Source organism: Camelina sativa, chromosome 13 (assembly GCF_030686135.1).
Source record: "Camelina sativa cultivar CO46 ecotype springtype chromosome 13, ASM3068613v1".
Taxonomy (NCBI): domain Eukaryota; kingdom Viridiplantae; phylum Streptophyta; class Magnoliopsida; order Brassicales; family Brassicaceae; genus Camelina; species Camelina sativa.
In genome coordinates, this window is record NC_141892.1 from 7,111,623 (window position 1) to 7,124,739 (window position 13,117).

A 13,117-nucleotide genomic window follows, 5' to 3' on the forward strand; every position below is an offset into this window, starting at 1 on the left:
GATACTTCAATACAGGTCAAATCTTTATTTTACTATTTTAACAACACAAATATATAATTTGTCGATCAAACTGATTTAGTTAATATTGTTTTAAACAAAAAGTGTTGTTGTGGTAAACCACAAATTATATGCTAAATCACTAAAATTAATAAAAGAGTACATTAGCAAAATTAGTATTAAAATAGTACATTAGCAAAAAAATAAAAATAAAAAAACTTGCCCCGCGGTGTACCGCGGGTCATAATCTAGTTAAGCTTAAAATCTAGACTCTATACAATCTAACATGAAAAATTAACAAACATGGTTTATATATTGTGTAGCATTTGTTTGGATCAAGATTGTAACTAACAAAATGAATTATAATTCCGGGTTCATTAATCGTTTTCCAGTTTCTCCATCTTTTCCTTAAATTTCACCATCATACTTTTCCAACTCTGACCTCTTCCTTCTTAGAACTTTAACCAAACCCTCGAGCGCCACATCAGCATCCTCATTTTTCATGAGCTCCTCTGCAACTTGAGCTGGAGTCAACACTTCTCCATCAATCAAACGCTTGATTTCCGGGTAGAGATGGTGAGGGTAATCGGGAGACAATCCCAAGTAGTTAGACGCCAAAGTCTTGAATACATCAAAACAACAATGTCCCATGTAAATATGCATATCCATACGCCCTGCCCTAAGCAATGCCTGATCGAGCCTCTCCTTGTGGTTTGTGGTGAAGATTACAATGCGTTCGTCTCCACAGCTCGACCATAACCCATCTATGCAATTGAGGATCCCTGATAACGTCAACGTTGCTGATCCCTATCCACCAAGGATCCACGTATTGGTTGCAAGCATTTCGTGATAATCTATAAATTAATGGTAGTTTTTAGTGAAAATAAAATTACTAATGTGAAGAAGACCAAACCTTAGAATCTTCATGAGTCTTAGGTTGCAACCTTGTATGCAAATCCACGGCGCGGTCTATATCTTCTATCAAAAGAATCGAGCTGTTCGTAGTACCGAGAAGTAATCTCTTTAGATGAGCGTCCTCCCTCACTCTTGCAAGCTGGAGATCATAGATATCAAACTTGAGGTAGTTAGCCATAGCTGCAACTAGGCTAGTCTTCCCAGTCCCAGGTGGGCCGTATAGCAAGTAACCCCTTTTCCAAGGTTTCCCTACTCTTTTGTAAAAGTCTTTCCTTCTAATGAACCGGTCAAGATCTCCCATCACAGAACGCTTGAGCTCTTCTTTCATAGCCATGGTGTGAAATGTTGAGGGGTGCTTGAGGTTCACGGATTGCCATTTTGAATACATGTTACAGTAGGAGTACATCTTGATGATTTTCCTCTCATTGTTGATCACCTTTGCCTTTCTCTCCACGTAAGGTACATAAGAATTCAAGACTAAGTCTCTGTGTTTCTTTTCAAAGCTAAGTTCAAAACTTTCCCTCTCGGGGTCTAGCTTAAACTGTTCCCCCAAATCGTGAACCATATTGCTCTTCTTACTGTTAACACAAAACCGCCACTTGAGCTCAATGCCTTGGTAGACATCCGAGACAACTTCTCCTACGCTGAGGTTTAAATTGACGTTTTTTTCACTGCGGTCTCTAGAGATCCTTAGCCTTTCCGCGTTGGTGTTGATCTTGGTGGACAAATAAACCTGAGCAGCCCCGTAGAGCTCGTTGTACATTCCATTTTTGATCTGGTCATCGATGATGAGTGTTAGAGTCGATGGAGTTGAGATAAAGAAAGAGTTGATATAAGCGATGATGTAGTTTTGTAGCGGAGGTGGAATTGTTGTATCAAGAAATGGTTTGATCATCATAATGTATCCCGTCAATAATGCGTAGGCCGAGACAATCGGTGCTAGTGAAGGAAGATTTCTAAGAGAAAACATCGTTATGATCTGAAACGCACCGAATTTACCAAAGGCACTCAAAGTAGAAGAGGTTCATAAATACTCTAGAGAGGGAGCTAATCATTTTTTTCTTCCCAATAGGGAGCTAATCATTTATCTTGAATAATATTGTTGGTAACCTCTTCACTAGTTGACAACCCATATATTGAAAATCTTATTAAGTAAAATTGGATTATTTTAGTACCTGTGTCATATTAATGTACATCTTATCTTATTATATAAAGTTGGGTTTTGAAATTTAGTCATTAACAAGATTTTGACATGTGTCAATTTATCAATCTGAGATTTTGACATGTGTAAATATTTAATAGGAAGAATTTGATTACAACAAAAAGAAAATATTTTATTTTAAAAAATATTAATAAAGTAAAAAGATAATTATAAAAAATCAGAATTTAGAAAAAAACAAAGATTTTTAAAATAATTATAAGGAGATTATAAATATATATATATATTTCATAAAATTTGAAATTATAATATTCTTTACTTATTTTTTATTTTAAGTGATTAATTATTAAAAAAATAGAAAAAGGATTAAGGAAAATATACTTTTAATTATTAATTCTAATTTTGTACTCACTTCTATATAATCAAAGATCGCCTCATATTTAAATAATTTTTCCAAAAACATTGCTTTCAACTTTGTTTAATTGGGAATATATTTTAATGCGAAGATAATTTTTTCTTATTTTCTTAAACCAAAATTTTCTAATACTTTCTCCTTTTTCAGTTGGGAGTAGGTAAAATTAATATGTTGACCAAAAAAAAGATTAATATATGAGTCTTCTTTTTCTAATATTGTATTTTAAAAATTTATCGTAGTATTTTTAGATTGTTTTAATTTATATTTTAATCTTTGAATGATTTGGGATTCATATATTAGCATGCTTATAATTTTCTATTGTTTCTTTAATTATGCCAATTTAATTTTCTTTCAATTTGTCAACCTTGATTGGTTGGTCATAAACCCTTTTTTTTTTTTGCAAACATAATTGTTAACATTATTCATTCAATCCCAAAGGGAGATAACAAATAGAAGCTTATCAACCTAATGAATTGATAAAATAGGCTAATCAAACACAAGCGTACAACAAACATAGATAGATAGATTGGAAAAAAAAATCATTGTTGATAGATCCATAGGAGCTCAAAGACTCTGACACCCTGGTTTGCGGAAATGTTTAAAAAAATTGATTTAGCCACATACGTCACCAAAATGCACTTATTTTTTCAGTCAAGGGTCTTGAGAGAACTTCATGATGGGTGACCTTTCTAGAAGTGATTGTCGAAATTGTGCGAGTGAGGACAAAACACAAGAAAATATCATTTGTTAATTTGTAAGGTCGGTAATCAAGTTTTTAAAGACTTCCAGACGTAACAAACCGGCCATCAAATATGGGTTGGTCCACAAGGCGGAAATAGATGTAGGGCCCACTTGGGAAGGTGGGCCCATGGACTGAGAGTAGACATGGACTCACTAAACAATGTAGAGGTTGAAGCGTTATAGAGACTGAGGCTACATCATGGTGTGTCAAAGACACTTCCACGAATACATTGAGAAATTTAGCATTGGTTACTAGCAAAAGATTTTGTGACGATTGAAAAAAGTTTTGACGTTTATTGGTCGTCGGAGCAAGCTATTTGGAGATAGCAAAAAGACGTGAACATTTTCTCTCCACACAGGATGAGGGCAGAGCCGAGGTTCTCTCTGGTGGAGAAGGTTGGACACAAGGTTATCTACCCAACAGAGGAAGGTGGACGCAAGGTTATATCTCCAAGGGAGGAAGACGGAGCCAAGGTTCAATCCATGGTGGAGGAAGTTGATCGCAAGGTTCTCTCCATAAGGGATGAGGGCGGAGCCGAGGTTTTTCCCATGGCGGTCATACATTATTGTGATGATACATCATTGATTAGTATATTATGTTATCTATAAACACATTAAGCCAACTATTTTACTTTCACTTTGGCATAGTTACTATCACGAATACATTGGGAAACTTAACATTAGTTACTATCAAAATTTTTTTTTGTGAAGTTAGAAAATTGTTTTTACTTTCATTGGTTGTTGGAACAAGCCATTTTGAGATAGCAAAAAGACGTAAACATATTTTCTCCACATAGGAGGAAGGCAGAGCCGAGGTTCTCCCTATGGTAGAGAAGGTTGGACACAAAGTTATCTCCGCAATGGAGGAAGGTGGAGGAGATTGGACGCAAGGTTATATCTCAAAGGGAGAAATGCGGAGCCAAAGTTCTCTCCATGGTAGAGGAGGTTGGATGCAAGGTTCTCTCCATAAGGGATGAAGGCGGAGCCGATGTTTTCTCCATGGCGGTCATACATTATTGTGATGATACATCATTGATTAGTATATTATGTAATATATTTTTTATTCAAAATGATTTTTGAGCCAACAATTTTAGTAATAAAAAAAAACTATGCAGAAGTGAAAGTAATATACTTGGCTTAATGTGTTTATATAGACAGTTTCTAGATGGTGATAAAGAATATTTTTGTAACATACAAAAGTACATTTAGGTATAAAATATATTTTTAATAGTAACATACATAAAATATTTGTAAATGGATATAAATCAGTGTATTATAACAAAAATAAAATTTATATATAACATACAACAAATTTGAATAAATTTAATTTTATTTATAAAACTTTAAACCCGCACATCGGGCGGGTCCTCATCTAGTTCTTTATAATTGAGAGATTGAGAAAATGTTTTAGAATATGTTATTAACTATAACCAGATTTTTATACCAATTTTAAATATGTAAATATAATATAATGAAAATTGTAATATGAATATCTCAGACAAAAATATAATTTCAAGATAATAGACTTAAAGAAAAAAAAATCAAAAGAACAAAATGTAGTAAGTTTTCTAAACTTAAAATTTCCTTTACAAAAATTAAGTATTTTCTCATGATAATATAATGGAAAGAAATGCATAACTCTAAATCATGATAAGTATTTCCTTTACAAAAATTCTCACTTTTTTTTGTTTAACAAAATTAGCACTAAATATCCAAAATTCCAAAACAAACTCATAAAATTTTATGAAAACTCAAAGGTTGAGAAAATTTTGGATTATTATGTTTTTAATTCTATTTTTGTATAAGACAATTAGTAAATTGCGGAATTAGAAAATTTTCAGGAAATTATAAAATTACGTTTTAGTGGAAATTAAAGGATAACATATATTTAGAAAAAACTGTAGAATCATCTTTAGGTGGCAATTATAGAATTACATTTATTTAAATTTGGCAGTAATATTGATAATGATGAATACTTGACAAAAGATTTGGAGATTAATAATTCAACATTACTAGATTGTTTTAATAAATGATAATTTAAAATAGAAAATGCAAATTAGTTATTCAATTGATGTATGAAGATCATTTATCAAAGTACTTTTTGCTTCTTGGCTCAATGCCATTGTATCAAATGTTGATGGATGAAGAAGTCTAATATTATCCCACTGTAGAGAGTTTGAATTCACATAGAGACTCACTAATTTGGCTTTAACTCTAATCTCAGTTGCTGTCTTCTCCACATATGGCAGGTAACTATCTAAAACAAAAGATCTGTACTTTGCTTCACATTTAACCTCTATAAAATCATTTCCATAAGAAGTATTGGCATTACATGTGGAGAAGAATGAATAATAAGTATATGGTGTTTTGTACATGTTGCGAACAGTTGATCCATAGTAAAATTCTTTCCAATTCCACCTAAAATCATGAAATTTGGATTTTTGTATTTTTAACTAAAGAAATCCTCTCAAATCCTTTAGAGTCCCTTACAATTATTAAAATTAAAATCCACAAACTGTTTTGAATAACAATAGATTTTAAGGTGCATTTTTAAAATTATTAATTTAATAATAGTGAATTTCAGAAGACTTTTTAAAATTCATGATTGAATAACATAGAATTTGTAAATTTTACACAAATCACTAAAAATGTCAAGTTGAATACACCTTAAAATTGAAATATATATATTTTTTAAAGTTCAATTGAAAGATATATATATTTTTTTTTTTGCAAACAAATTCAAAGATATCCAAGACGCAAATGTTTGAACTTTAAACAATGACTAGTTTCTTTACAAAATATTCAGTTTGACATTATAATATCATATCTCCCTAAATCTCTCTTTAGCAAAATATCTCCCTAAATATTTTTGTAAACAATTTATGTATTTTATATAAATTAAAAATTATTATACTGAATATGCTCTCAAAATTTCGATTATGATCTCTTAAATTAGGGCAATTGTCATAAATACCACTAAAATAGGTTTTTATTCCAAAAATACCACAATTTAGTTTTTTTTCCAAAAATACCACTAAAATGTAATTTTTTCCAAAAATACCACATAATTGAATTAAAGTTCTAATACTAAAAACTAATTCCTAAATTCTAAATACTAAACCCTACCCCTAAAAACTATACCCTGAAACTAAATGTTTCAACCCAAACCTAAAAAAAAAATTCTACATCCTAAAAAATCAATTTTTGTGTTTGTGGTAATTTTGAAAAAAAAACTTTTGTGGTATTTTTGGGGAAAAAACTAAAATGTGGTATTTTTGGAAAAAAAAACTTTTTAGTGGTATTTAAAGGAATTTCTCTTTAAATTATGTCTTAACAAATTTAGAAAATATTTTTAATCCAAAATCACAAATTTACAAAATAACTAATGATAATAACATCTTTGGTATTTATCACTAAAAACATCCTTATGAAAAATCATAATTATTGTTGTGTGAATTTGATTATTTTATATTAGTAATAGATTTAACTTTTCTTATTATTTTCGTATAATAAAAATCAAAATTAAGACATTTCTTATTTAGAGAAACTAATTGAATGTTATATGTTAGTAGTTAACATCTAAGAAGAATTCAAATTTTTTGAAAGATGTCCGTAGAATAATTACGTTAATTAATATGTTTCCAAAACTATTTTAATCACTTACTATCAGAATTACGTTAATTATTACAGCATGAATATTTCTCCTTTTAAATGTATAATAATTATGTTAATCATTTATTAAAAAAATTTCCTGTCCCCATAACCCCATGTATGGGATTCAAAACCGTATATCAAAATGGATTAAATTCATGTGCAAAACTAACTTCATCAGTTCTCAATGCCGAGTGATTCTCTTCCTTTATATTCATCATCTTCTCACAGATTCACATTATAAAACTGCGACCTCTTCCAAAAATTCCTCTTACAGGGAACCCTAGGAATCATGACCTAACCGTCGAGAGACACGTGGGAGCCACATCATCATTTTCACTATCAATTAGTTGAAATAACTAGAACCTTGAATACTATTGGAAGAACACAAAAAAATATAAGTAAAATGAATTTTATTAGAGATTTCTCAAACAACTATCTTGCAAGCTTGTTTGATTAGCTTCATGCAATATCACCAAAAATGATTTGCCACTGAATCAATCCTAATCTACCCAATCTTACTAGCACAACAACAACTATGCACTTTCGTATATTCACTTACCAGCAGACACAAACAACTCATTTCTTTTGCTTGATTCTAAACTCACACTTTTTTCTTACAAAAGTGCTAACCCTAATAAGATGAACTTCTTTCACTTATATAGGCTTCAAAAATCTCCATGCCACTCTTTTTTGTCAAGTGAATACTATAATGCTCTATGAAGCACCTTTCTTTACCCAATAGGTACTATGAAATTCCTTGTGTCATGTTGACTTTTAACAACCATATTGTAGCCTCCAACAAATACATTTTCGCCCATGCTCTTGCTACAGTCGCACCTGCTTCCCATCACCATGCTCGATGTGTTGCACTATCTCCAGTGTGCCAGCCACTGGCAGTTTCTTCAAAGAAATATTTTTAGTTTTTTTTTTGGTAGGAAAATATTTTTAGTGTTTTACTATGCAATTACGTAACCTAAATTTTAACTTATAAATATATTTTGAATTAATTATGTCGTAATAACGTGCATTAGCAATTAGATTTATCCCAAATTTTTTTCCTTTTACACAAAGAAAGAGGAAAATTAAAGGATAAAAAAACTGAGATTTAAATATCAAAATACTTGATATTTAAAAACTAAAACTAATTAAACCCTATTTAAGTCTCAGTTTTTTAGAAATCTCTTCTTCTTTGACATCGACTTTCTCGGCGGCGGCGGTAAATCATGATTCTCAAGTTGATCAAATCGATGGTACAAGCAATAACTCGTCCGATACAATACTTGTTAATCTCCTATCTCCGGTATCTTGTCGGCTTTCCTTCGCTGACTGGTATAAAGGATCATCAAGTCACGGTTATCATCGAGGAAAAAACGGATGCTGGGACGCAAAACGTACTCCATGGCGCCACTCGGGCATATCTTTTCAATAAAATCAGAGTCGACTTGGTCAAGTTTTACGTCGGTGAAATTATGTTCGACGATATATACCAAGGGGTCGAGCTCAAGTGGAGGATTTTCGTTGATAACAAAAATGCTGGAAATATCAATAAGCAGTGTTTCGAGCTGAGATTTGACGAAAAGCACAGAGATTTGGTTTTCGACTCTTACATACCTTTTGTGGAGAGCCAGGCCAATAGCAAGAAGAAGAGAATCCTCGAGATGCACACATACTCTCATTGCTCTGACTCTTGGGGAATCAAGAGCCTCAATCACCATTCAACCTTTGAAACGATTGTTATGAAGGAAGGGCTCAAGCGTGACCTCATCGATGATCTTGACCGGTTCATCAGCAAGGAAGATTTCTACAAAAGAGACCGGCGACGGCGACACTGGGTGAGATTTTACTTGTTGCATGGGCAACCAGGGACCGGAAAGACTATTCTTGTTGCTGCTATGGCTAAATATCTGAACTTCGATGTCTATAAACTAACCCTCCCTCTAGGGTTGAAAACTGACTTCGACCCGAGGAGACTTATCTCCAGAGCCAAGGACAGCTCGATTCTCCTCGTAGAGGATATAGACGGCTCCCTCGAGGTCTGTTCTCCTTTTCTTGATCTCTTCAAAATTATATTTATTGCTTTCTTTAACAAGCTACTAATTAGTGTCCCAAATTACACGCATCTCTTTAGCTTGATTAGTATAAAGTGACATTTTAAGCATTCGCAAAGTGTCAAAAAGAGAGAATATCTACAAACTAATTACCATTGTTTTACCTTTTTTGTTGTTGGTGTGTGTGTGTATGATCAACAAGGATCGAATGTGGAATTATCGCAACTGTTAGGTTGCTTATCTCGGGTTTATGGCCAAACACGCGTTGTAATATTGACGACAAACAACAAGGAGAGTCTTGACCCAACATTGCTATGTTATATGGATATGAAGATTGACATGGGACGTTGCTGTTTTGAGGGGTTCAAAACGTTGGCGTCTAACTACTTGGGCCTCTCTCATGACAATGATTGCCCACACCCTCTTTACCCGGATATCAAACGTTTGATTGATGGACAAGCTGTGACACCAGGTCAACTCGCAGAGGAGCTAATGAAGAGCCTAGACGTTGATATCGCCCTCCAAGGTTTGGTGAGGACTTTGGAGATGAAGAGTAGTTTAATATCAAGTAAGATTGACGAAGATGACAAAAGACTTGTGAAGTAGTGAGAATATTTTCCTTAAGGAGTATTCGAAAGTTTTGCTGATTATCCACAACATAGATCTCCTTACACCTTAACAAATTGAGCATGTTGATTAACAAAGTTTATTTTACACATCGATTAAAAAACATTTACTGACACGCTATAGTGTTATTATTAAGCGTGTTGAAGTCTCGGTTTTTCTCTATGTGTTTGATGAATTTGATTATATAGAGAATGTTTGAACTTTGAACAGTGACGAGTTTCTTAAAATAATGTTCAATATGTGACATTAATAATATTAAAATGAAGATTATAAGGATAAATTAAAATTGTTAAGAAAGTGTCATGATAATTTTGTCCTGTCCCCATGTATGGCTTTCAAAACCGTATATCAAAATAGATTAAATTCAAGTGCAAAACTTTTCATCAGTTCTCATTTCCGAGTGATTCTCGACCTCTACATCTTCAAGTTTCTTCATCATCTTCTCACAGGTTCAAAATCTTCAAAAACTGTGACCTCTTCCAGAAAACCCTCTTCCAGGCCTAACCGTCGACCTCGAGATACACTCGGGAGCCACACCATCATCTTCTCTATCAATTAGTTCCTCCCCATCCTCAACTTGAGCCGTAGTCACCACATTCATTGTATCCTCAACGTCGGCTATACTTTTCTCCCCCTCTCCAAGTTTCTTCATCTTCTTCACAGATTTATCATCGTCACACTTCTCTGCCTCTGACCTCTTTCTCTTGAGAACCTTTACCAAACCATCAAGCGCCGCATCAGCACCTTCACTTCTCATTAGTTCCTCAGCGACTTGAGCAGGAGTCAACACTTGTCCTTCAATCAAGTGCTTGATATCCGGATAGAGATGGTGAGTGTCACCATTTTCGTTAGAAGACAGGCCTAAATAGTTAGACGCCAATGTCTTAAATCCCTCAAAACTACAATGTCCCATGTAAATGTGGATATCCATACGCCCTGGTCTGAGCAATGCTGGATCGAGCTTCTCCTTGTTGTTCGTCGTGAATACTATTATGCGTTCATTTCCACAACTCGACCATAACCCATCAATGCAATTCAAAAGTCCTGATAACGTCAATGGTGCTGACACCTATTCACACATAAAAAAGTATAGGTACGATCCATGTATCGTTTGCAAGAAACAGAATGATTCAAAAACACATATTAAAATCATCTTGAAGACCAACCTTGGAAGCACCTAACGTTTTGGACTTTTTGGTTGTTTTGGTTGTTTTGGTTACAGGTTGCAATCTTGTAGGCAAATCCACGGAACAGTCTATATCTTCTACAAGAAGAATCGAGCTGTTCTTAGTGCCGAGAAGCAATCTCCTTAGCTCGGCGTCTCCTCCCTTCACGCTTGCAAGCTGGAGATCATAGATATCAAATTTGAGGTAGTTAGCCATAGCGGCCACTAAACTAGTCTTCCCGGTCCCTGGTGGACCATATAGCAAGTAACCCCTCTTCCAAGCCTTTCCAACTCTTTTGTAATAATCTTTTCTTCGGACGAACTTGTCAAGATCTTCCATCACAGAGTGCTTGAGATCTTCGTTCATAGCCATCGTGTCGAATGTTGAAGGGTGCTCCAAGTTCACGGATTTCCATGCCATTTGCGAGTAGGAATGCATCTTGAGGATTCTGCGCTTGCTCTTAACTACCACTGCCTTGCTCTCCACGTAAGGTATATATGATTTCACCACCAAATCTCTGTGTTTCTTGTCAAAGCTCAGCTCAAAATATTCCCGATTGAAGTTTCCATGATAGCGTTCCCCATACTCATCAACCATAGAATTCTTCTTGTTGTTAGCAAAAAACCTCCACTTAAGCTTAACGCCATTGTAGACATCGGGGACAACCTCTCCATCACTGAGGTAAAGTTTGACTTCCTTCTGCGTAAGGTCTCTAGCCATATTTAGCCTGGACGAATTTGGACTTATCTTGGTGGAGAGATAAGCCTCAGCAGCGTAGTAAAGCTCGTCGTGAGTATGCACCGAGGACAATTGATCGATGGTAAGCGTGAGAGTCGTCGATGAACGAGAGCCAACCAAGGACTTGAGATAAGAGACGACCAAGTTTTGAACTGGACGTGGAATGATTGTGTTAATCATTGGCTTGATTATCGTGATGTATCCCATCATTGATGCGTAACTAGAGACCATTGATGATGCTGGAGAAGGAATATCTCTAGAGAACACCATCGTTTTTTTGATTAGGGTTTGGTCTCTCCTTTTCAATATGTTGTTGCGTCTGAGGCTTTTAGTTAGATTAATTTTTGTTAGTTTATATATTGTATTAATTGGGATATAGTTTTCCTTTAATTTTTTTTTTCTTTTTTTTTTTCTGGTTGAGTATTTTTAATTTTTCCTTTAAACGATAGAATATTTCCTTTTAATATACGGTAAAATCTCTATAAATAAATATTTTATAAAACATAAATTAATAATTTTTCAAGTATGGATCTATTTTCATTGGGTGAGCATCAAACTATATTAGGCAGTTGTAACTTGTAACTTGTAGATCTCTATAGATAATTGATACGAAATATAAAAAAACCGCCTTTCTCTCTCTCAAGCGATTTGCCACCGATCGAAGACACCTTCTCTTATCAACAGGGGTAGATCCACCTTATCTAAGGGTGGTGCATGTGCATCATATGAAACTATAAATTGTTTAATTTATGTATGAATTCTTAAAGTTAAAGTGGCATAATGGTAGAAATGCACCATATTCAAAATGAGGTCATGGGTTTGACGCCCTCTATATTCTAATTTTATAGTTTTATGCACCTGGTGACAAATTTGGCCAGATCCGTCACTGCTTATCAATCGTTTTGGCCGGCGTCGGTCTCTCCAACGTCGGCCACCGTCGTCCTCTCTGTTTTTTTTATAACTTCTAGTTTCTATTGATATCATGGCAAATTGATTGCTTCACATATATGCTTTTTGCCATATCATGATGGTGGTGATCAAATTATCCATCTAACGCCCCATATCATATTTTGAACTTGTTTTTGTTTCAGTTCATGATTTGGTTGGCCTATCAATTCAATCTGTTTTCACCGATGGTTTTGACATCTCCATCCCACCAATGTTTTTCGCCTTGTGTTATGTCGATTCATTCGAATCGTAAAGTATTTGTTTCTGGTGGTCTCATTCACTGGTGTCATCTCCGATTTGTAACCGATGAATCTACTCCTAACTTATGGTTTGGAGAAGTCATTTGGGTATTCGATCCGGGGATCAAGAGGGAATTTTTTACGATTGAAAGAATTGGCTTATGTGATAACTTCCTCGGTCTAGGAAGACGACTCGATGATGGTGATGTTTATGCTGTCCTTCGATGTTTTATGGAAAAAGAATTCATGGCCACTAAGCGACAACAATGGACAGGGCATTACAAAAGACATGATCCAAAACCATTTCAAACAACATATCAGTGTATTCTTTTAATCAAAATAATGCAGCAAGCATTTGGGAGTTTCATCTATAAGATGTTAGCCTTTTACAAGTATATGAAGAGGAGACTTAACAGATTACGTCTGTTGCCGGTAAGACTTCTGTTTGGAAAGCATGATCACTTCCACTT

The 13,117-nt window shown here is 34.2% G+C and overlaps 1 protein-coding gene and 2 pseudogenes across 1 annotated transcript; 1 reads left to right on the forward strand and 2 right to left on the reverse strand.

Annotated features, from left to right (window-relative positions):
* Positions 1-170: 170 nt before the first annotated feature.
* On the reverse strand, positions 171-2,019 carry LOC104738021 (AAA-ATPase At5g17730-like). Its single transcript, XM_019234510.2, has 2 exons — positions 911-2,019; positions 171-804 (listed from the first exon to the last, which is right to left on the reverse strand). Exons 1-2 carry the CDS (start codon positions 1,880-1,882, stop codon positions 406-408), a joined length of 1,371 nt encoding a protein of 456 aa, XP_019090055.2. The 5' UTR covers positions 1,883-2,019; the 3' UTR covers positions 171-405.
* A 6,085-nt stretch (positions 2,020-8,104) lies between these two features.
* LOC104738022 (AAA-ATPase At5g17740 pseudogene) lies at positions 8,105-9,535 on the forward strand (annotated as a pseudogene).
* A 481-nt stretch (positions 9,536-10,016) lies between these two features.
* LOC104738023 (AAA-ATPase At5g17740 pseudogene) lies at positions 10,017-11,730 on the reverse strand (annotated as a pseudogene).
* Positions 11,731-13,117: the final 1,387 nt, after the last annotated feature.

Excerpts from the sequence above, each read along its gene's own strand:
- LOC104738021 (XM_019234510.2), bottom strand. The coding sequence starts at position 1,882 with ATGTTTTCTCTTAGAAATCTTCCTTCACTAGCACCGATTGTCTCGGCC. Across the intron at positions 805-910 it reads AGACTCATGAAGATTCTAAG|GGATCAGCAACGTTGACGTT; the intron begins GTTTGGTCTTCT and ends CTTGGTGGATAG.